We start from the raw sequence: 25,679 nt of genomic DNA on the forward strand, positions 1-25,679 counted from the left end.
TATGTCCCCTTCTCCAAGACAAAATCCTGCTTATATTTGAAATGGAACTAATCAAACAATACTTTTACTTTGTGATTTCTGACTTAAAGAATTTCTTGGTTTTGAACTTTCATTGACTTTCTTCTCAAGGTAATGAGCCATTTTTTATGCAGAACTGTTTTGTTGGAAGGTCAGGTTCTGTTTTGTACACTTATATAGTTTGATCATTCCAATCTGGGTAAAATGTTCCAGAGGCTAGATTTGAGGAACTTAACAGCCTTAAATAACTTGAATTCATTTTTTCTCCTTCCCTCTTGAGCAAATATGCATGAGGACTGTGAGTACATGAGTACCCATGCATTCATTCTGACTAAGGCAAATAGGTGAAATCGAAAGCAGGTGACCTGCCTTCCCTCAGGAATGATGTCAGGAGAGGGGAAGTGAATAGATTCAGGACTCAGCCATGAGTAATCATTGACCAGTGGCCCTTCTCTCTCTTCATTCTTTCTGTTTTCAATCTCATTCCCTCCGCATTGCCATGTGCCTAATGCCTAGCCCCAGTGCTTACCACTTTTCAATGAGAGGAAATTAGGACTCAGCTCAGGCAGTACATACAGTTCAGCCAGGCAGCTCAGGGCTGGATCCCACCATAGCTCTCATCATCTTTTATTCTTCCAGTTTGAATGCATACTGATGTGGGCCCTGGACCAGCCCTGGTCTCCTACAGATCTCTGTAAACATGCCCTTTCCCCACATTCACTACAATCACAATACAGGGAGAGGAATATCTGGGTCCACACATTCACTACAATCACAATACAGGGAGAGGAATATCTGGGTCCAGCACCACAGATGCCATCTCTGGGACTTCCCTCACCAATATGCTACTTACTTCCTCTCTCCTGACATCCCCTGAGGGAAGGCAGGTCACCTGCATCAGATTTCATGTGTCCATTTGACTAGCCACTTGTACATTGGGACTTATCACATATCCCCAGGTTTATTAATAATAACATAATAGACATCAAAGTCTATACAGGATATTTCACAAGTCTTAGTGCACTTTTAAACTTTAATAGCGTAAAGCTTAAAACTGCACTAAGATTTGTGGGACACCTTATGCACGTTATCTCATTTAAGCTTCACTAGAGGGATGTATTGACTTTGGAGTCAGAGATAGTTTACTCTGATTAAGTATGTGGATTCAAGATAATACCACATGATGAAATGGAAGATACTAAGAAATAAAAGTTTACAATCTTGGACATAAGGATGGGAGGGCTACTTCTGAGAATACTGAACCAGAGGAACCAAGATGGCCTCTTCATGACTCCAGATACGATGTTCCTAGCTCTGGACACTGAGATGAGCTGCCTGGTACCCTGGAAAAAACACTGGCTGTAAGATCAGGAGGGTCTTGGCTCTGCCTGTATTGTAATAATAGCCTCAGCCTCCTTGTTCCTTCTAGCTTACTGAGGGCCCAAGAACTCTGGGGAGGGATTGCTCAAGAAGCTAACCCAGAGTGCTTCAGCAGCCCAAGACCTTGCCCAGGACTTAAGGCTTCTTCTCCAGTCTTAGTTTCTCACTCTGGCTATATTTACTACATCCTAGTAAACATCTTAGGATGGGAAATTTTCAATTTTGTTTCCTTTCCCGGTCCACTGAATGCCTCTCAGTCATTCTGGCGTTCCTTTAAATCCCTTTTATTGGCCACAACATTGGGTATGTGAGTGACTTTGGGAATGTGGCTTAACTTCTGGGCTTCAGTTTCCTCATCTGTAAAAATGCATTAGCCAGACAACTAAAAGAAGAGGGGCCTCTCTCCACCTCAATTTTCCGTTGTTGCTGTGATCTGTCAGGGGCCAAGATTCCTGGGTTCTTTAGACTTTGGTCATAATGTACCTACAAACCTAAACTGCACAAAATAAATAATGACTTTTGCTTGACAGATTTAATGGGGACTCAGCATTTGGGATCTAAGACTACAGGGGAAATTATGAAATTGATAACAATAATACAAATCTAATATAAATTGAACTTTCAAATACATGGGCTATAAAGGGAACTATTAACTTTTTAAACTCAGTAGTGAATGTACAATTCTACCAAAAATGATTTCTTCATAATGGAAATACAATCCTTTAAAAAGATTTAAAACTTTTTTTATTTCCAGTTCTAAATTCTCTCTCCCTCTTTCCACTCCTTCCCTTGCCCATTGAGAAGTAATGTGATCCCCATTTGAAAATAACTATTTATTCTTAACAAGAATCCTAAAGGTATATATATATATATATATATTTATATATAAACTTTTTATATATATTATATTCATATGCACAGACTTTTTTGTGGAAAGAGAACAGTACTGAGTTACCCCTTGGACCTAGTTGGGTATACTTAAAGCCATGGTCTTGTATCTCTCCTCCCTTTCATTGCCAGACTCCTTTTTTAAAAAAAAAAGTTGTCTACACTCATTGCCTACTATACTTCATCATCTTCCATTCACTTTTCATCCCCTTACAATCTGGCTTCCAGCCCCATCATTCAACTAAAACTTCTACCTTCCAATGATCTTTTAATAGCCAAATCTACTGGCTTTTTCTCAGTTCTCATTCTGCTTGACTACTTTGTAGCTTTTGACATCTTCCTTGGATTTGCATGAGATTGCTCTCTGCTAGGTCTCCTCCTACCTGGAGGCTGACTGTTTCTTCCCAGTCTTCCTTGTTGGATCATTAACCACCCCACTGCCTTTGCATGGACATACCCCAGGGTTGTGTCCTAGGCCTTCTTCTCTTTTATATTTTCTCTTTATTTCATTATATAGCCAGAAAGCTAGCTCCTTAAATCCAGTCTTCATGATTCCTTGGGAACTACATCTCTGATCAAGGGGATCCTGACTTCTGTAGCTGTAAGAGGACTTTCTACTCCTACTCCATTTATTGTAATAACAGAAAGCCCAGACAGCTCAATTGAATCAATCAATCAAAAGCATAAATAAGGTTCCAACATGTCTTTACTCAATTTTAAAGAAGTGAAGTGCTTTTTGATCATTGGCTAAAAGACAGATGATGTGATTACTGAAGAATCAGACATACCTCTGTGCCTCTATATAAATATAGTAAATCAATTTGGAATATTTGAGTCCAGGCAAGGCTAAGTTGAATGATGAAAGCAAATCCCTGAGAGTAAACTGCTTATCATGAGGAGAGTTTTTCCCATTCTTTTCCCTTCAATTCCTTCCCACCCCTAATAAGGCAACAGTGTGAGTTGAAGAAATCTTGAGGTCCCATCAGAGGACCCTCCAATGACCAGACTTGGTGGCATAGTACAGCAGCCCAAGGAATTGGGAGGTGACTGAGCAGTAACTTTGAGATGGATGTGACCAAGGAGCAACCTTTATAAGAACTGCAGTCTGGAGAAATTGCATGTGCGAGAACAGATAGACTTATCCAGCAGGGATGCTACAGCAACCAGCCCATCCCTGATGAAGCTTCTGCAGCAGACTCTAAGAGGATTCCACAAAGGGAGGAAAGAATAAGAAAGAGGGGAGGAGTTGTGATTTTACCCTTTGACTATATTTGTTCTCTATGCTTATGTCAAAGTACTGTCATATTCTAGGTTTGGGTTCCCTCTCTACAGGGCGCTTTCTGTAGGCCACTGCTCTCCTAGGTTCAAGAGGAATGTTCAAGGGGAACGTTCTTACATACCATCTCAGTAAATACCTTTTAAGGTAATTAAATCTGGCCAACTAATTTATAATGGAAAACATACCAGTGGGGGCTTATGAATGATAGTATTAGCAATCCAACCCCTCAGGATCACCTTTAAAGCACTGTGGGAAGAAATAGTGAGCCATCCTCTGATGATCTCATCCTGTGAGTGCCTAGCTGGGGGAGTAGCCCCAGAGGAGGCACTATGTATTCATACCAAAGAGCTACTTTTTCATTCTAGTGACCCACCTGGGGACCATCTCTGTACTGGCTGGAGCCTGGTGAATGAGAGAATGAGTTCTTCCACGCTTTCCTTCACACAACTAAGAACTGTCATTTGCCAATTGTGACTCCACCAAAGAAGGCGATGGACTTCAGTGGTGGGGAACCCGTGGCTTTGAGGCCACATGTGGCCTTTAGGTCCTCAAGTGAGGCTTGTCGACTGACCAAACAGATTCATGTGGCCTTAAGGCCACGGGTTCCCCATCCCTGGACTAGATAATCTTGAAGGTCTATTCTGACCCTAAATCTAGAGTCCTATTATCCTATGAAATTAGCTGGCTTTTCCCAGGGCACCTTGCCTACCTAGCCTGTGTGTTTTTTTTAATTGTTTGTATTATTCTCTTAATACCTACCATAAGCTAACATATTGTTATTTATGATTTCCTCTCCCACTCCCTGATCTCAAGCTAAACTCCAAACTCCTTAAGGAAAAGAGACCTGTTTTACCCTTATTATGATTCTCAGCATTCACCACTGAGTAATTCCCACTCTACTTCTGGGTATTTCTTTTATCTAGGCCAGATCCCTGAATGCATTTTTATCATCTTTTTTTTCTGTTTTTTTCTTTGCTTTGGCAGCTTTTATACTCTGCAGCTCTGAGACATTTCTCTTACATGGGAGGGGGAGGAATAAAACAAATATATGTTATCATGCTGATGGCATCTTGCTTTAATCCTCCAGACTGTCTTTCATATGTAAATCATTTCAAGCCTCCATTTGGGACATGGTTGGTTTCTGACAGATCCACTCACTGCCTCCACATTGCCTGTGTGCCCAGATAGTCTAATCGTGGGGTTGATTTATTAACAGCAATCCCCTGTGATTAAAAAAAAAATCCTGACTGCATGCCTAATTTTAAATCCATACTTTAATTTCATTTCTATGCATAGCCTTCTCACAAGATGAGATACTAGAGTGGATTTTTTTTTCTGGCTAGAAATTGGATTTTCTCTCTCTCTTAGAGCTGTTGAAATGTCAGCATTTACTCTGTTCCCAGCATGTAGATTGTCTTGGCAGTGGAATTCACACTCCCTTGGCATTGTTCCACGTACTCCCACCCCACCTCAAGTGTGCTTTCTAATAATCATTAGTATTTAGGCTGTTCAGGCTTTGTTAGGACTAGGCTTGCTCTGTTTCAAGATGCAAAACTGACTTTAAGGGTTTTTTTGGAAGATGGAGTCAGTAAGATGAGACCAGCCCTGACCCATAGAACAAGTGGACAGTAGGCCTCATGGGGATAGGTGAGAAGATAATGGAAATCATAGTCTAATCCCCTCATTTATGGATGAATGAATGAAAAAGCCCTTATTATAAGTGCTTACTATGTGACAAGCACTGTTGATAAGTGCTGAGGCTACAGATAGAAAAAAGTGAGACAGTTTCTGCCTTCAAGGAGATCATACTGGAATTGGGGAAAGACATAGGAGAGGTGGAGGGAGAGGTTTAGAAGGCATAAGGGTTCTGTGGCAGGTTGGATGGCAAGGCCCAGGGGTTGTTAGGATGCACAGACAGTTCAGATGGTAGTGTAGAGGGGTCTGGAAAGCGTGATGGCAGCGTAGATCCTGGTAAGGTCCTTAGCATTCAGTAATGGTACAGATCATGAAGAATGGTGGTCTTCCATTTTACCTGAAGAATTATGGATGGTGGTTCCCAGCTCATTGAAGCCATATGAGAAGCCATCTTGCACACCTTTTCCAACTTGTATACCACAGTGGGGATATAGGGTTAGAGGAAAGTGGAATGAGTGAGAAGAGGACCTCCACTCAGGGCTTTTCCCATCCACCTCCCTCATTAGCTCTGGGTAGCTGGGGAGGAGAAGTCAAGGAGAAGGGAAACTCAGAACGTGACTTAACTAAGGTTAGACAGACAGTATGTGTCAGAGGCAGGATTTGAACCCAAATCCTGTGCTTCCTCAAATACAGTGCTTTTTCCAGGTACACTATGGGCTTATATACTGCTGTAGGTAAAGGGCATTTAGGATTCCCTAATGCCAGAGGGTGGCATTGGGATAGGGGCGGACATTGTAGCACCTCTCCTGGTCAAGAAGACTTATTAGAGGAGCGGATTCTTCTTTTTGATCATTTTCAAAATGTTCAACACCCAGACCTGGGCTGAATTCTCAGAATATCAGTCCTCCAGGGGCTGAAGATCTCCCATAGCAAAGGCCATCCTACTGACACAATCCATTCCTATTAACACACCTCTGATCTGTATAATAGCCTTAGCCTCCCTGTTCCTTCTAGTTTACCGAGGACCCAGGTACTCTGAGGAGGGATTCCTCTTGGGGTCTTCATAAAGAAGCTAACCAAGAATGTTTCAGCAACAGCAAGACCTTACCCAGAACATGGGGCCTCTTTCTCTGGGATTAGTCTTTTCCTCTGGCTAAGTGGCTCCCCACCCCCAACCCCTAGTAAATACCTTAGGATGGGAAATTTCGAATTGTGTTTCCTTTCCCTGTCCGTGTCTCTATTGTTTTGGATCAGTTGAGTCCAATTTGATGGTCATTATTCACCCACCCCCAGAGCTCTTCCTGGCTTGTGAGAGTGAGGTCTGTTCTTGATTAACCCTTAAACACTTCAGCATTTCTAGGATCTGTGATTTTTCCCAGGATGGGGCCTCCTGCCACTAATGAAAATTAGCAACCCTTCTGCACCTTGGAGGAGACGCTGTGGTTGAAAAAGGCACAAGCCTTGATCATAAAAGATTGGTGATGAACTTATTCAGACTTAACTAGTCCAGTCCTCCACATAACAGATCCACAATCAATCTGCTTGCCTCAGTTTCTCATCTATAAAAATGAGCTGGAGAAGGAAATGGTAAAGCACTCCAGTATCTTTGTCAAGAAAACCCCAAATGCGGTCATGAAAAGTCAGGCACAACTGAAAAATGACTGAACAACAATAACAACATTTTATAAACATTTTTAAGCATTTAAATTTTTTATTTCATTTCTTCAGTAAACAAGCATTTATTTTCTCTCCCTTTCACTCCTCCCCTATTGGAAAAACAAAAAATAAAACCAAAACTCTATGTAATATGTGCATAATTAAGCAAAACAAATTCCCACATTTGTCATATACAAAAATGTCTCATTCTGTATCTGGAGTTCATCGACTCCCTGTCAGGAGGCAGGTGGCTTGCTTTATCCTTTGTCCCCTGGAAACATGGCTGGTCATTGGCATTGATCAGAATTCTTAAGTCTTGCAAAGCTGTCTGTCTTCACAATATAAATTATTCTCCTGGTTCTGCTCACTTCACTCTGCATCAGTTCATATAGTTCTTCCCCAGGTTTCTCTGAAATTGTCCCCTTCATCATTTCTTACAGCACACTAATGTTCTATGACATTCACATGCCACATCTTGTTTAGCCATTCCCCAGTTGATGAACACTCTTTTAATTTCTAGTTCTTTGCTACCATGAAAAGATCTGCTCTAAATATTTTTATACCTATGGCTCATCTTCCTTTTTTTGATCTTTCTGGGGTAGGGCTCACCTTATATTGTGGCAGGTTTCTTTGCCCTGCTCCCATGCCCATCCTGGCTGCTGGTATTAACTAAAAGTAATGACAATAGGAAAGAGGTGAGTAGATTCACATAAGAAAACATTTGTAAGGAAAAAACTAATGAAGAAAATAAAGGGCTCTGCAATTGTTAGTTATGGAGAAATCAGGAAGGGAATTGGTTCCCATGTCTAACCTTTTTGTCACTAGCTTCTAATTTTCAAGCCTATGTTCTTCAACTTTTGGCAAAATGTTAGCTTTACACCCTCTCATGATTTGCTGATATATTAATTTGTAGCAATGTTATGTGTTGGTTAGGTACAAGAGTCAGGGAAACCTGGGTTCAAATCCTACATCAGACACTTACGAGCTGTGTGACTTTGAGTAAGTCATTTACCTTCTGTCTGCCTTAATTTCCTCATCAGTCAAATAATGGGAGGTTGGGCTCAGTGGCCTCTAAGGCCTCCTTCTAAGTTTATGGTCCTATGATCCCATCTTTGATTGCTGCAGCCAGTGACAGTGTAAGATAAATTTAAGTAGTCCTAGAAGGTAATGGGGCCAGCTAATTAATTTAATGGCTCCTCGCTATTTGAGGTTAGATGCAATGGAACTGAAGACATTGCCACACACAGAGATGTGGTGTTTCTATGTTATTCCTACTGTTGAAAAAAAAACACACACACAGACTTTTAGGACCATTGACTTAGAGCTAGAAGGGACCAACCTTTTCATTTCATGTATGAGGCACTGAGAAGTTAAGAGACTTGAATAAGACAGCAAAACTAGTAAGTGGCAGAGCCAGGATTTGAACTTGGGTCAAGTTTTGAACTTACTCCAACTTTAGCACATAAAGGTCCGTGACCTTTTTTTTTTTTGCGAGGCAATTGGGGTTAAGTGACTTGCCCAGGGTCATACAGCTAGTAACTGTCAAGTGTCTGGTCTGAGGCCGGATTTGAACTCAGGTCCTCCTGACTCCAGGGCTGCTGCTTTATCCACTGTGCCATCTAGCTGCCCTGTCCATGACTTTTCCCTGGCAGCACCACTACACTGTAAGCTCCTTGAGGTCAGGCACTGTCTTTTGCCTCTTTTTGTGTCCTCTGAATGTGACACAGTGCCTGGCACATAGTAGGTGCTTAATAAATACTCATTGACCGACTGCCTCCCAACCAGACTTCTTACATGTCCAATTTAGGGGGATATTTGACCTAGAACATTCCCCTTAATGCTAGTACCCTCCATCTCTTGATTATCCCCTATTTATCTTGTCTGTATCTTATGCGGATGTAATTGTTTATATATTGCTTCCCCTTTAGACTCAGCTCCTTGAGGGCAGGGCCTCTCTTTGCCTTACCTTTTGTCTCCAGCACTTAGCCTAGTTGTTCAGTGTGTTTTTTCAATTGTATGTGACTCTTCATGATTCCATTTGGGGTTTTCTTGGCAAAGATACTTGAGTGCTTTGCCATTTCCTTCTCCAGCTCATTTTTACAGATAAGGAAACTGAGGCAAACAGAGTTAAGTGACTTGCTAGTAAGTATCAGAGGCTGAATTTGACCAAAAGAGGAGTCTTCCTGATTCCAGGAAAGCCAGCACTCTACCCTCTCTGCCACCTAGCTGTCCCTTAGCCCAGAGAAGGTGCAGAATAAATGCTTGTTCACTTGACTGGTTCACATCTCTTTCAAATCTTTCATTTATATCTTGCATCTATTTCTAATGATAGTCACGTGATGACTTAATCCCCCAGAATAAAGCAGATAAAAGTCTGGAGCCATGCTTGATTTAAAACAACAACAGTCACCACCACCAAATTGTAGAGCTCACTTCCTCGGGAGGGAGATGTGCAGGACAGCTGCCGTGTGTTGGTGGTAAAGCTCAGGGAGAGGGGAAGTTTGTAGGCTGGGAGGCAATTCCTGTGCTAGGCAAGACCCACCCTATTCAGAGTTGCATACTACATCTGCTCCAGTGCCTCTCTCATGCATAGAATACACTGAGTTTGGAAAAGTAAATTAGAGTAATACACAATAGAAAAGAATACTAGCAGCTCAGTGACCCTGGGCAAGAAAACTCTTTGATTTGCAGAAAGGAGCTGGACCTCCACTGGTAGGCAGAGTTTTCTCGTCTGGGAGTTCTCTGTGTTACTGGATCCCATTTATAGTTCCTAGCCTAGCTGCCTGATAGCAGCTTGTCTTTGGGACCATTTCTGTCTTTTTGTCTTTCTTTCTTTTTTTTCCTAATTTTTTAAAAAAAACATTTTTATTTAAAGTTTTGAATTCCAAATTCCATCTATCCCTCCTTCCATCCTCTCCTCCCTCCCTTCGATGGTAAGCAATCAGATATAGGTTATACATGTACAATTATATAAAACATTTTCAGGACCATTGCTAACTGCTTAGCACAGGGCCACATAGTAAGCTCTTAATAAATGCTTGTTGACTGTTTCCATTAGAAAAGGTGAGAATGAGATGATAATAGAGGAAGCAGAAGAGAGCTAGCCTCCTCTCTTTCCTTCTCACCCCCCCCCCCGCCCCAACTCCCATCCTACAATCCTACAGTCTCCTCAAGAGAAGCTCACACAGAGTTTCTGAATGTTTTGGTGAGAGTGGATGTAAAGCAATTCATTTGAATTTCAGCAAGCGTGTATTCATTTATTATGAAGTGCAAGGTACTGGGGTTGCAAAGGATACTGTGGTGCAGTGGAGTCAGAGTGCTGGTCCTGGGGTCAGGAAGACTCATCTTTGTGAATTCAAATCTGGCTTCAGACCCTAGCTGTGCTGTGGGAGCCTGAACAAGTCACTTTGCCCTGTTTGCCTTAATTTCCTCATCTGTAAAATGAACTGGAGAAGGAAATGGCAAACCACTCTAGTAGCCAAGTAAACCACAGACGGGGTCAGGAAGAGTTGGACGTGACTGAAATGACTCAACAACAACAAAAAGCAGTCGGACCCTGGCCTCTCTGGGACTCAAGTTTCCTCATCTGCAAAATGAAGGGGCTGGTCCTACTGATCTCTAACGTCCCTTGCAGACCTAAATCTATGATTCTATGACCCCCCCCGGCAAAGAAAATCCTTCCCCTTAAATGGCATCATCCTCATCATCCTCCTCTCCATCCTCCTCCTCCTCCTCCTCCTCCTCCCTACTAACATTTATATAGCACCTGCTAAGTGCCAGGCGCTGTGCTAAGCATTTTATAAACACTGTCATTTGATCCTCACAGCCTTAGGAGGTAGGTGCTATTGTTATCCCCATTTTTCAGATGGGGAAACTGAGGCAAACAGATGCAACTTGCCCAGGGTCACACAGGTAGCCAGTATCTGAGGCCAGGTTTGAGCTTGGGTCTTCCTGACTCCGAGCCTGGTGCTCTATCTATTATGCCACCTAACGTCCTCTTCCTAGAGCTTTATACATATACGTAGAATGCATAGGTTATTAATATGAAATATATACAAAGTAATTTCAGGGTAGCAGAGAGAATTCTTAACCATTCAGGTCTTTGTGACTCCAAGCCCAGCTCTTTCCTGTAGATGCCCTTTGTATCCCCAGAGCCTAAAAGTAGCAGACCATGAGTGTTTGGTTTCTAGAGTAACAGACTAGGACCAAATTGTTCCTTTACCGTCCAATTAAAGTTAAAGTAGAATTGCAGTTTCTCTCCTAGAGTACAGCTGCAGCTGCCTGACAAACCTGGTGTAAGTTCTAGCCCCATGCATCTGCCTTTGGTGTTAGAAGCAGGGCACTGGAGCACAGGACACCTACTGTTTCCTGTTCTTTTTGCTTCTCTGTCAAGTTCTCCATTTATAAAAATTGCCTTTCCTTGTTCCACTGCTGTCAGCTACAAATCTATCAGATCCTGAGGAAGTAAAGCAGAGATGAGGGGGCTGGTGTAGGGGAGGCTCCCTGCAGAAGGGGAGACAGGCTCTCTCCCTGCAGAAGCAGAGATGGGAGGGAGCTCCCTGCAGCAGGGAGGGAAGGGGGGCCTTTCCTGTAGAAGTGGAGATGGGAGAGGGGCTCCCTGTAGAAACAGAGATGGGGGGCCCTCCTTGCAGAAGCAGAGATGAGAGGGGGCTCCCTGCAGAAGGGGAAACTGGTAGCAATGCTTCCAAACTCATCTTTAGCACACCCATCTCAGCTTTTTTAAAACTGTAAAATTCACCATCCTCAAAGTAGAATGGTGTCACTGATTTTCAATTTCCTTATTGTTTTTTAATCAATAAGAATTTATTAAGCACTTCTTTTGTGCCAGGCACTGTTCTAAATACTTGGGGATACAAAGAATGGATAAAACTTAACAAACAGAAACCCAGTCCCTGTTCTGCAGCCACTCATGGGCCCAATCCCAATACTAATTGTTTTCCTGGGCTAGTTGTCTGCTCCTCCGGCAACCTAGCGGGGTCCCTCTGCTCCTGGGGCTCACCATATTAGTATTGGACTTAACATGGACACCTAATCAGCTTTCTTCCTTCTACACCTCCAAATTCCCAAATGCAAGCAACCCCCTAGCCTCTGACTCCCCAGTAACAAGGACTGCAAGTGTTTGTTACCATGCCTGGCCTCATTGCAATTTCTGCCCATTTTAATTCTGTCTTCTGGGGCCAAGCAACTAGCTCAGATATATCTATAGATAGCTAGGAATTGTATATACTATTTTCCTAGGGAAAAAAAACCAGCAAGCAGGGAGTAGTTGCTTTCCTATTACCAACAGGAGCACAAAAGAACACACCATTACCAAGATTTCAGACTGTTATCAGGGAAGCAGACAAAACAGTATCTTCCATGGCAGCTGCTGTGAAAACATATCACATCATCCTTGTTGGAGAAAACCCTGAGAGTCAGAAATCTTACTACTCGTTCCCAATCCAACAGGAACAGCCAGTAATAACCTTGATTCATTCGTTAGACCGACATTGATTAAGTGTGTACACAAGTGGGTAAATTTTGCCGAAGCCAGTTCCATAAAATGCTGTGAGGAGGCATAAGTAGGAGTGGGCTGTCAGGAGGAAATTACCTCTTCAAAAACAGGGGAAGAAGATCCCCAGAGTAGCAATATGCAAGTAAATATGGTAAGTGCTTACTGAATGAACCACTAAGGGCTGGAATTTTACATGTAGAATGATTCAGTTCAGTTCAATAAATGTTTATTTAGGCTTTTTGGGGGGCCAGGAGCTCTGCCAGGGGAAACAGCCCCTTCCCTCAAGAAGCTTATGTTCTAACTGAACACAAAAGACTCAACTACCCATAATGCTATTAGACGGAAAAACCCTAACAACTGGGGAGGCTCTGGGAAAGGTTTAGAGAAGAGGGGGAGAGGAGTCTCTGGACGATGCCTTGAAGGAAGATAAGGATACTGAAGAGGCAAAGATGAGGAGGGAGGGAGTGCATTCCAGATGGGGTCTTGGGTAAATATAGGAAAGTGGGAGATGGAAGAAATCCTGCATTTTGGGGAACCAGAAGATGGTGGAGGACAGCATTCAAATACTTGGAGAGTTTAGATGGAGCCAGATTGTAGGGGGCCTGAAATGCAGGGCTGAATGGGAGATCATGCTGTGGAAAAGAACATTGAAGCAAGGCATGGCATCTCCTACTTCTGAGGTCTTTAACCAGGACTGCCTAGGTATGGGGTTACCCTAAAGACAGACGGGTGAACTTTTCATTTTTATTTTTATTTTTGGCTTTTAGGCAATTGGGGTTAAGTGACTTGCCCAAGGTCACACAGCTAGTAAATGTCAAGTGTTGGGTCTGAGGTCGCATTTGAACTCAGGTCCTCCTGACTTCAGGGCCGGTGCTGAATCCACTGCGCCACCTAGCTGCCCCCGGTGAACTTTTCAAAGAGATGCCATGATCTTCCCTTAATTTCTTTTTCCCAGAGGTGGGGGAAGGGGAACAGGTATTTATGAAAAGCCCACTATGTACCAGGCACTTTTACAAATATCTCCTGGAGTAGAGAAAATGAACTCTATGTGTTGATTATCCATGACTGTTTGAGAGATTCTTTGGGAGGATTTGGATTGTAAGAAGTTGGTGGTCTGGTAAACCTTGAAAGCAGCTGTTCATTCTGTGGGCACCAAGGAGATTTGGGTCTCAATCCTGGCTATCTCTATGACCACGAGCCTCAGTTTCCTCTTCTAACATGGGGCTGATAATACATTGCTGCATTCCTGGGGTGGCTGTGAAGAAAATGCTTTATACATTTTAAAGCATTAGAGAAATGTTAGTGGTTATACTATTGCCATTTTGGATTCGAGTGATGATTTCATTGATATAATGAATTCCCAGTGAAGAGACTCACTCTTACCCACATTACCTTAAAGGAGAGATTCTTCTTTTTTTTCTTTGGCAAGGAAAAAGGGAGTTAAGTGACTTGCCCCAGGGGCACACAGCTAGTGAGTATCATGTGTCTGAGGCCACATTTGTACTCAGGTCCTCCTGACTCCAGGGCCAGTGCTGTATTCATTACGCCATCTAGCTGCTCCTAAAGAAGAGATTCCTAATCTTTTTTGTGTGTGTCTCAGACCCCTGTGGAAGCCTGGTGAAAACCTATGGACCCCTCTCAGAACAATGTTTTATAATGGGCAAAATAAAATATGTAGGATTACAAATGAAGACAATTCTATTGAAATGTAGTTATTAAAAACAAATTCATGGACCCCTGTCTTAGAGGGTTGCCCAGAGGACTGAAGGATTATGACCTACCCAAGGTCACACAGCTAGTATGTGTCAGAGCTGGGACTTCCTGGCTCCAGACCAGTTCTCTATCCACTACCATGCTGGCTACTATTTATAATTATTATTATTTCACATTTACGAATGCAGAATAGCCAGCTTTCCAGGGCCTCTAAGTTAGACCCAAACATATCCTGTGTGGCCAACACATGTGACTTTTTCCTCTCTGTTGATTTCTACCTCTCATCTGTCCTCCCAGGCTGAGATGTCTCCTCTTGAATTGGTCCAGGATATAGACCAGCATGCATTCAAGGAGTAGGCTAAGATTCCACGTGTAGGGTTACAGCATTTTCTTGAGTGATGAAGAACTTGGGTGTAATTCCCCTCACCTACACATACCAAATAGCAGCAAGAGACCAGACTTGAAATCAGAGGAAGTGGTTTGATTCCTGACACAGATGCTGAGGACATCAGTAACCATGGCCAAATGATTGCTCCTCATTGGGTTTCCTTTTCCTTCCTTGAAAAGAAAGAGAATTGTACTTCATCCCTTCCGCCTCCAGAGAGAATATAAGTTCTCTTACTTTTCTAGTGAGCTCTTTGAGGAGTTAATGTTTGTGTCTGGGCCCCCTGTTCCTAGCACATAGTAGGTGCTTAATGAATGCTTACCACTTCAGCAATTCTCCAAGCCTTTCCAGGCTTGTAGATATTTATTTTGGGAGTATAATATTGTGATTCTGGTGAACCATTAGTGAACTTCCTTTCTTTAGAGCCAGAAAATCTGTTGCACCAGCATTTTAGAACATTCCCATCTAACAAATTTCCAAGTTTGGTTAAACATTCTGGATGATTGAGGATTCAGAACTATGCCTGGAAACATTGTCTTCTCACATTCAGAATAATTCGCCTCTGCCAGCATGAAGCCAAAAGAGGTCAGAGGATCATTGATCAAGAGCTGGAAAGTACCTCAGAGACCATCTAGGCCAGCCCCCCTTATTTTATAGATGGAGAAACTGAGGCCTGTGGAGGTTAAATGACTTGCTGGAAGTTACTCAGGTAGTAAATACTGGAGATAGGATTTGAACCCAGGTCCTCTTACTAAGTACTATACTGTTTCCTCCTCCGGTGTCATTATGAGGTAAAATGAGAAAATCACAGAGGAACCTGATCCTTAACGGAACGTGCCAGACAGGCCCTACCTGCAGCAGCCACCTTTTAAGTCTACCTGGGCCCCTCCTGCTGGACTCCAGATGGTATTAAAGGTACCTGCCTCCTCAGCCAGCTGACTAAAGCAAGGACATTGGCAGGATTTCCTGCCATGTTCCCCATGCAGAGATGACATTTTTATGACACGTTAGTGGTTGGCAGAATGAAAGGTCACGGTGGACTGACACTTTTATCTGGGTTCCTCGACCTGAACTAAACTGAAGTTTTAGCAAGTGCTAGCTTGGCTATTGAAGCACGCGGCCAGCCCGTGGGCCGTGGGGTATAACGTGCCAGGTGGGATGAGTGGTTTAGGGAAAGCAAAGTCACCGCTGATGCCTTTTATTGCAGTTCTCCAAAGAAAGACACATTATGGACAGGACCCCAGAGAAGCTGCTGAAGAAGGAGCTGGAGGAAGAGCTGCAGCTCAGTGGCGAAGACTTACGCAGTCATGCCTGGTATCACGGGCGCATTCCTCGACAGGTATCTCTTGTTTCCAGACCTTTCTTGTCTCTCTGTCTCTTTCTCCACTTCAGAGCAAACAGAGAAGGTAGACTTTCCCAGGCAAATGTCCAGCTGAGCTACTTCAAGCTACTACATTCTGAGACCTCGTAGGAGTTCCTGTGTGGTTAAAACAAAAGAGATTCCAGCTGGACAATCTGCATCATGTGCAATGTACTGTTTACTCAACACACCCTTTTCTATAAAGCAACCATAGGGAAGTGTCGGGGTCAGAAATTCAAAGTCCATTTCGGTTTTAGCTCACTCTGAGAACTTGGTAAACAGAGCCTGATTGTGATTAAAAAAAAAAAAAAGGAAGTATTTTTATTTTTATTCATATGTATGTATGCATATATGTAATATACATACACAAAGGTATGTATATGTATGTTTTATATATGCAATAGATATATACATAGATGTAGATAGATATAGATGTATAGATATATAACATCTATAATATATACATATAATATATATAAAGATATATATAGTGATAGATATAGATATCTACATAAAGATATGCAGATATCCAAATCTCTATCTCTATAGGTAGAGATGGATAGAAATAGAGATATATAAATATATGTGTGTAGATGTATTCAGCTCTGAATCTTAAATACACACACACACACACACACACACATATGGTAGACATTTTTCGCACTAACAAAGACACTACTTTAAAGCAGCTATTTTGTGTTCTTCCTGAAACTAACAGTTACTTCTCTTGGACCAATGGGTGGTGTCTAAGGACTCTTCTGCATTTTTTATAATTTGTGACAGTGATATGACTTTTGTAACCTATGCCACAAACACCATCACAAAAAAAAGTTACTTAGTTATGCCTTATACAACAAACTCTTACATGTATAAGATCATAGATTTAGAGCCAGAAGGGATCTTGGAGATTATCGAGTCTAAATCCCTTATTTTACAGACAATGAAACTGAGAGAGCAGTTAAATGACATATCCAAGGTCACCTGGTTAATAAGTATTTGAGACAAGATTTGAACTTAGGCCTTTCTCACTCCAAGCCCAGTACTCTATGCATTTAACCACCTAATTACCTTATTATACCACCTAAACTGAATATCTCAATAAAAAGATAATGGATGTTCATTAATGGTGATCCTAAGGCATCATAACAATTGGAAATGCCTTTTGACTAACTCATGGACAGTTAAGTGGCACAATGGATAGAGTGCCAGGCCTGGAATCAAGAAGACCTGGGTTTAAATCAGGCCTCACACACTTACTAGCTGTGTGACCCTGGGGAAGTCCCTTAACTTCTGTTTGCCTCAGTTTCCTCATCTATAAAATAAGTTACAGAAGAAAATGGCAAACCATTCCAGTATCTTTGCCAAGAAAACCCTAAATGGGATCACAAAGAGTTGGATGTGACTGAAACACTCAACAGTAATAAATTTGACTAATTCTGGAGAAAAACTAAATTATCATATAAAATCTCAGAGCTGGAAGGGACCTCAGGGATCAACAAGCATTTATTAAGGACTTACTATGTGCCAAGCACTGTGCTGAGGATATTGGGGTCCCTACCATTGAGCAATTCAACATTCTAATGGTGGGTGGATGGATGGGAAGGAACACTGTGTATATACAAGATAACATACAGTGGTAAGTGGAAGTTAGCACCAGAGGAAAGGCACTAGCAGTGGAGGAGGACTAGGGAAGGCTTCCTGCAGTTGGTGGAATTTGAGCTCAGACTTTTTTTTTTTTGGGGAGGCAATTGGGGTTAAGTGACTTGCCCAGGGTCATACAGCTAGTAAGTGTTAAGTGTCTGAGGCTGGATATGAACTCAGGTCCTCCTGACTCCAAGGTCAGAGCTCTATTCACTGAGCCATCTAGCTGCCCATGAGCTCAGTCTTGAAGGAAACCAGAGAATCCAGGAGATGGACGTAAAGAGAAGATGCAAAAATAAAATGAAGAGCTTCCATTTAAGAAGGGAGCTTAGCTCAGAACAGCTCCTCATGTCCTACCTGACTGCACTACTTTGGGACCTCTCTTGTCTGGTACCATGCCTCTTGTCTGGTACCTTCCCAGCCCTCCCCCCATCCCACCCACCACCTCTACCTTTTAGCTTCCTTTTCTTATTGTCTTCCCCTAGTCATTGGGAAGCTCCTTGAGAGCAGTCACATTTACTAAATGTTTATTCATTGACTGACATGGAAGATAAACCATGCCAAGGCACAGAATTTGGACAAGGGGTGTCCCAGTGGAGAAAGAGGAAGGGCAGTGCAGCTGGACTTGAGTAAAGGAGTAAATTGGAAAAACTAGGAAGATAGGAATGGGCCAGATTGGGAAGGGCTTTAAAAAAGCCAAACAAAGCATTTTATACTTGATCCTGGAAGTAATAGGGAACCATTTGTGTTTATTGAGTAGTGGGGGTGACAGAGTCAGACCTAAGCTTTAGGAAGATCATTTTGGCAGCCGAGTAGGGTAATAACCATGAGTGGGGATAGAATCAAGGCAGGGAGACCAGCCAGATAGATACATGAAGCATTTATTAAATGTTTCCTAGAAGAGCTTGATCATAGTTGCCCACGTATAAGTTGATGAGGGCATGTGCCAGGCTATGTAAGTGGAGAAAAAGGGATATATGCAAGAGATGTTGGGAAGATAGAAATGGACTTGGTAAAAGATTGGCTATATGCAATATCGTAATGATAATAAGTGAAAGACTTAGCTACTCTGATCAAGACAATGATCTAAAACAATTCCAAAGGACTCTTGATGAAAAATGCTAACCACCTCCAAAGTGGGAAAATTGATAAACTCTTGAGTACAGATTGAAGCATACTTTTTTTCTTACTTTCTTTATTTTTCTTGGAGTTGTTTTTTCCAGTTTCTGTTTTCTTTTGCAATGTGGCTAATATAGAAATATGTTTTACATGACTTAACATGTATAATTGATATAAAATTGCTTGCCTTCTCAAAGAGGGAGGAAGGGAGAAAGGAAGGGAGAGACTTTAGAACTCAAAATTTTAAAAAATGAATGTTAAAAATTTTCTTTATATGTAATTGGGACATATTTAATGAATAAATACAAATATATTGCGGGGAAGATTGGCTATATGGGGACTTAATGACCTTATTTGATAGGGTTTTTTTGGGGGGGGTAGGGTTTTAATAGTAAGTATATTCAGAGTATCAGGAAATCTGGGTTCTTTGTAGTGCTGGCTCTGCCATTAACATTGTTAGTGACTCTAGGCAAGTCATTTAATCCCTCTGCACCTCAGTCTCCCTATCTGTAGGATTAGGGAATTCTGTAGGGGGATGCCATTGAAGGACCTGAAGATCCAATGCTGTGAACCTCAAAAATCCAGGAAGGCCTAATCCTGTGAGCACTGGGACCCCAGGGCTTGACTAACTATCTCACCATCTCACAGCAAGGGTGGAGCCTTGCCCTGGCACAAAGCCCCAATTCAGGAACTAAAGCTAGAGATGAGAGTAAACCAAAGGAGACACTGACCAGTATATAAACTTACTGTAAATCACAAGAGGACCAGAATAACTGTTACAGTTACAAAGAAATTCTCAAAGGGAAAAAAAATGGATTTTCCATAAATTTTCCATACTGTATTAAATAGTTAGAAGAAGGAGAAAAAGAGAACAAAATCAAATTATTGAGAAAGTAGAAGGAAATTAAGATATCAGAAGTAACAGAACTGGAAAATATGTCAAGGAAAGATAATTAAAGAATCACTGGAATTAGTGGATAGAGCACCAGCCCTGGAGTCAGGAGGACCTGAGTTCATATCCAGCCTCAAACACATTATACTTACTAACTGTGTGACCCTAGGTAAGTCACTTAACCCCAATTGCCTTGCCAAAAAAAAATCACCAGACTTTCTGAAAACCATGGTTTAAAAATTCTGGACACTATATTTCAAGAAGTCATACGTGAAAACTGCCTAGATTGATTGAAATCAGGTCAAAAGGAAGGTAAAGAGAATCCACTCATCACCTTTTGGGAAAAAAAAGAAAAGAAAAAAGAAAAGAAAAATCTTGGGAATGTTACAGCCAAAATCCAGAGCTTACAAGTCAAAGGGAAAAGTCAGAAATATAAGCCTATATTCCAAAGATGTCATTGATAACAAGGAAGCTCCCATATATACCAAAATACTGGTACATCAAAAGCAGCACTTTTTGTGATAGCAAAGAATTGGAAACAAAGAAGATGCTCATTAATTAGGGAATGGCTCACGGCAGGTAGGTGGTGCAGTGATTAGAGCTCCAGGCCTGGAGTCAAGAAGAAACCAAGTTCAAAGCCTGAGGATTAACCCTACATTGCAAATTGGCAAAGATGGTAAGAGATGGGAATAGTTAATGTTGGCAGGGTTGTGGGAAGATAGGCACGTTGGTGCATTGTCGGTGGAACTAGTGGTTCAGTGGAAGCAGTTTGGAATTATGTAAATGAAATGACTAAAATGTCCATGCCCTTTGACTCAGAAATATAAGCCTATATTCCAAAGATGTCATTGATAACAAGGGGGCTCCCATTTATACCAAAATATTGGTATATCAAAAGCAGCACTTTTTGTGATAGCAAAGAATTGGATACTATTTGTTATATGGTTTGGCTGTCAGTACTGGGAAAGGATACTAGGGAAATTATGTTGTTAAAAAAAAGAGACATCAACAAAAACTCATGTTAAAAAATATATCAAACTCAAGCAGGGAATGGGGGGGTGAGGTTTGGGGTAAAAAGGTAAAAAAGGAGGAAAAATAATACTGGAAAGGGAACAGTCCCAGGAAAACAGTTTGCTCATCCTGAAAGTGATGGGGTGAGAGAAATAAAGAACTAGAATCTAAGCGGGGAGCTATCAGTTGGGGAATGGCTGAACAAGTTGCAGTATGTGAATGCCTGGGAAAGAAATAATGAGATCCAGGACAATAATATTGTAAAAAAACCAACTTTGTAGGACTTAAGAACTCTGATCAGTGAAATGACCAACCACATCTTTAGAAGACTTACGTGAATGTTACATGAGGCAAAAGACTTGAGGTAGAGGAGAAGACATATTTATGGCCAAAGTTGTGAGACCTATGTTTATTTGGACGTGGATTTAGTTTGCTTGACTCAGCTTATATGTAACAAGGATTCTTTCTTTTTCTTTCTTTCTTTCTTTCTTTCTTTCTTTCTTTCTTTCTTTCTTTCTTTCTTTCTTTCTTTCTTTCTTTCTTTCTTTCTTTCTTTCTTTCTTTTTCTTTCTTTCTGTTGTGAACAGAGGGAAGGGTTACAGGGTAGAAAGTGGAATCAGCAATAGAGATGCTTCCCCAAAAGGCCATTGTAACATTCTTTTAAATGTGCAGAAGGGAAAAGAAGGAAGTTCAGCAGGAAACACAGAGAGGCAGAACAACTTTGAAAGTAATATGCAGAATTTATATTACATTATATAGTTTTTATTATATTTTTTCCTCTCCAGAAGCAAACAGTTTGAAATAGCAATTTTACAGTTTAATATATAGTCCCCTTTCTGTGTTTTGCTGATTATTTAGAAATTCTTTCTTTTTAGGGTGATTAGAATAAAAAAAAATACTTAAAAAAAGAAATTATGATCTATATGGTAATTCTCTTTTACCTAGATTGATTATTTGTTTAGCTAAAATACCCCTATTCCTTGACCATGGTAGATAAAACTGGATTTGCATTTACTAGACATTGGAAAGTCCAGAGAGCTTGGGGAGCAGAGAAAGACAAAGAAATAGATAGTTTTGCTAATGGTCCATATAAAACATATACATCTTGGGAAAAAAGTTATCAGATACCATTTCCTCCTCATTCTATCCCAAAAAGTTTATTTGCCTAATATAATATGAATTTTATATTTTAGTAGTCTGCCATCTTGGAAAACAAAAGTGGAAAGCACAAAAGCAAATTTTAGCATTTAGTAGTTATGTCTGAAGAAATGTGGGTAGTTAATGATAATAATATGGTATGTAAGATTGACTCTCCTGTTTCTGTCTCCCGTGTGGTTTCATCCTAAAGGTATCAGAGAGTCTTGTGCAACGAGATGGAGACTTCTTGGTACGGGATTCTCTCTCTAGCCCTGGAAACTTCGTCTTGACCTGTCAGTGGAAGAATACAGCCCAGCATTTCAAGATCAGTAAGACAATTCTCCGTCTCAATGAAGCCTACTGCCGTATCCAGTATCAGTTTGATCAGGAAAGTTTTGACACCATTCCAGGATTGGTCAGGTGCTATGTGGGGAATCGTCGACCAATATCCCAACAGAGCGGGGCTATTATTTTTCAGCCCATCAACAGGACTGTACCACTGAGGTGTCTGGAGGAGAGGTATGGCACTTCTCCTGCCCGGTCAAGGGAATATAGCCTCTCAGAGGGAAAAATAGAAAGCACAAAAAGACTGAGCCTCAATGTGGGCAGTGCGCCATCTCGAGAACAGAGTTTGGTCAGAGGAAATCTTCTAAGGTAAGTTCATTCAAATCAAGCCTATGGAGAGATTAAGAGCTTAAGCTGCTATTTTAGGAACTGAGCAGCATGTGAAAAAGTATAAAATGTTCAGTTAAATTCAGTTCAGAAAAACATATTAAATATTGGCTATGTGCAAGGCCCTTTGATTGGCACCAGGGTTATGGTCCCAAGACCCAAACAGTTCCTCCCCTCAAGGAGCTTAGATTCTGTTGGAATAGGTATAACACATACCCAGATCACAAGGCTAGAAGGGACCTCAGAGGCGGTCTGTTCAACCCCTTCATTTTACAAATGTGTAAACTGAAGACCAAGACCACGAAGTGATTTGACCAAGGTCACACAGGTAGTCCATGTCTGATTTGGGATTTCAACACAGGTTCTCCAGAGCCAGTGCTCATTCTACGATACTAATACAGATAAGTAAAAACAATGCATATACTAAATAATACAAGATAATTTAAAGAGGGAGAGAGCATTAAAAAATGGAGAGGGATGGATGAGCAAAGGCCCATTTAGGACTAAACATTCCCTGCTTAGAAGCTTCCAGGTGTGGATACGTAAGAAGTTAAACACACCCTGGCTCGGGCCTTCCAATGGAGTGGCATGGCATGAGTAAAATACAGAGAGAGGAAAGTCTAGAGGTGTTCAGGGGATGGTGAATAAATGAATATGACTTAGGGGTAGGGTTTCCTTAAGGGAGTCTGGAATGGTAGGTGGGCAAGCATATGGAAGGTCTTAAATTCTAGGCCAAGTAATTGATACTTTGTCCTATAGCCATTGAAGAGCTATTAAAAGTTTTTGAGTAGTGACATGATCAAAGTGATGTTTTAAGATTAAAACAAGGAGGCATCATAATAGAGTAGATGGTGAGCCAGCCTTGGACCCGAGAAGACCTAGGTTCCACAGCAGAATGGATGATGAGCAAGCCTTGGACCCATGAAGACCTGGGTTCAAGTCCCATCTCTTATAGATACCAGCTGTGAGATTGGGGCAAGTCATTTAAATTCCCATTGCTTGGGGGAGGGGGGGCACAGAGAACATGCCAGTGTGCATTTCTTAAGAGGAGTTTCCTTATTCAGGAATTTCCTATACCAGTGAAATCTCACGTCCAGTTCCTATCCCAGTCCTAATCTTCTGGCAGCTAGGTGGTACAGTGAATGGAGCACCAGGCCTGGAATCAGGAAGAATTGAGTTCAAATGTAGCCTCAGACACTTACTAGTTTTGTGACCCTGGGCAAGTCACTTAACCCTCTTTGCCTCAGTTTCTTTATCTGTTAAATGAGCTAGAAAAGGAAACTACTCCAGTATCTTTACTAAGACAACCTGTATGGGGTGGATGAAGAGTCAGACACAACTGAAAAATGACTGAACACACAATCTTCTGGCAGTGTGCAGCACAGTGGTTAGGAAGAAAGAGAGCCTATAGACAGACCAGTCTCCCCTACATATCCCACTGATTTGCTCAGTCTCAGAACATCCTTTGTGCTTTCCTACCTTTAGTCTTTGTTCATGCATCTCCACCTCCTAGAATGCCCAACCCAACTCTTGTCTGAGCAGCCAAATCCTACTTATTCTCTCCCCCCTACACTTAATAGTATTTTATTTTTTCCTAATTACATGCAAAGATAAATTTCAGCATCCACTTTTATAAGATTTTGAGTTTCAAATCTAGTTATCCCTTCAAACCCAAACCAAATCCCATCTTCTGCAAAGCCTTCTTTGGATCCCACCTGGCTAAAGGATTGCCTCCTTCTGGTCTCATGATGGGAGGCGATAAGGCTGGCAGTAGAGATGGACATGGAAAAGAAGATATCAGAGGTGCTAGGAAAGCAGACTCAGTAAGATGAGGCGACAAACTGGATATGAAGGAGAAAGCAGGTGACTGAGGATACCAGGGACATGGGTGCTACCACTAATAGTTATTGGGTAGGTAAGAAGGGACAGTGAGTAGTTACTTTTCAAGTGTATTGAATTAAAGGGAATGGCACTAGACAGTTGGAAATTTGGGTCTTGAGTCCAGAGGAGTAATTAGGGCAGGGTATGCAAATAGGGAAGAATAGATGAGATCTCCAAGGAAGAAGACCTGAAGGCCAACGATTAAACTTTGGAAAGTCTTAGAGAGGGAAGAAGACCCGTTAGCAGACTAGTTTTTGAGCTGGAGGGGACTTGAGTGGTCATCAGATAGTCCATCTCACTCATTGTACAGATGAGAAAATTGAATAAAGTTGGCTATCCCAAGGCTGCACAAGAAATGGGCAGAGCTGGGATTCAAACCTAGGTTTTATGATTCCAGAGGAAATGTCCTTTTTACTGTGCCATGCTGCCTCTTAAAAGAGAAAAGAATAGTTAGAATCAAGCTTTTGATTCATCATTACATTGTGGACTATTACGGAGCTTGAAATCCACTAAAACCCCCAGATCTTTTTCAGACAACAGGTATTTTAAGCCACTTCTCCCCTTGGGTTCTAATCTTGACTCTACTATTTATAGTCTTTGGGCAAAGTCATATAAATTCTCCAGACCTTACTTTCTTTGTCTGTAAAATGGCAGGGATGGGTGCTGATCTGTAAGATCCCTTTTAATCTAAATTCTGTGATCTTAGGAGTTAGGATCTGGAGGTATAAAGAGAAGGGTGTGTGTGTGTGTGTGTGTGTGTGTGTGTGTGTGTGTGTGTGTGTGGTTGTCTGTTGGTATGCCTGCCTCTGTGTGTGTGTATGTGTGTATATAGTGGGGAGTGTTGGGGTTTGGAACTGGTAGAAAAATTCTCCAGGTGATGGCATCTTGCCCCATTGTGAACTCCAGATGGTGCCCAAGACTTCCTCTACTCCATCCTCCCTGGCAGCCCATAGCATGTGACAGTGTCCGGAGCCAATGACTGGCATTTATGTTGTCAGCTTACATTCCAGACCCTGTTCCGGGATGGGATGGGATGGCAGGGCTCAGCCGTCCTGCCTGCAGTGATTGCTTTGCTCCGGAGTTAGAGTATCACTTTACTGAAACTATTTCCCTTTGGAGATTACTCTCTGCCCCCACTTATCATTGAGGGGTTGCTGGTTTCGAGGAATGCCTCTGTTGTTGAAGGGTTGGGGTTTTTTTTTTCTTTGAGGCTTACAAAGGTAGGGAAAAAAAAGAACTTCCCTCCTTTTTTCTGAGCACTCTAGGGCCACAGTGCAGGAATATTCAGAGCTGGTGGCATTCAATTACAACTTGACTGGGAGTAGCTTTGCAAAATGCAGCTTTGCAGCCCCTCTTTTGATTTAGAGGGATTGTTCCTGATTGGTAGAAAATGAGGAAGCCAAGGTGGCATAGCTCCTGGGCCCTAATTAAGTCCTTCAATGGACCTTGCATTGCCTGAGACTAGTCAACCAGTGTACAGGGAAAAGAGCAGTGATT

The 25,679-nt window shown here is 41.8% G+C and overlaps 1 protein-coding gene across 7 annotated transcripts in view; it reads left to right on the top strand.

The window, feature by feature from the left end:
• BCAR3 (BCAR3 adaptor protein, NSP family member) overlaps positions 1-25,679 on the top strand; it is a 314,683-nt gene that overhangs the window by 260,741 nt on the left and 28,263 nt on the right. For all 7 annotated transcript variants that reach the window (XM_078155007.1, XM_078155008.1, XM_020971978.2 and 4 more), the window contains 2 exons: positions 15,677-15,808; positions 21,841-22,283. In XM_078155007.1, coding sequence (XP_078011133.1) covers positions 15,677-15,808; positions 21,841-22,283 — 575 coding nt within the window. The remainder of the gene's footprint in view (positions 1-15,676; positions 15,809-21,840; positions 22,284-25,679) is intronic.

The sequence above is a fragment of the Phascolarctos cinereus genome, unplaced genomic scaffold, assembly GCF_003287225.1.
Source record: "Phascolarctos cinereus isolate Bilbo 61053 unplaced genomic scaffold, phaCin_HiC Scaffold_5;HRSCAF=322, whole genome shotgun sequence".
NCBI lineage: Eukaryota > Metazoa > Chordata > Mammalia > Diprotodontia > Phascolarctidae > Phascolarctos > Phascolarctos cinereus.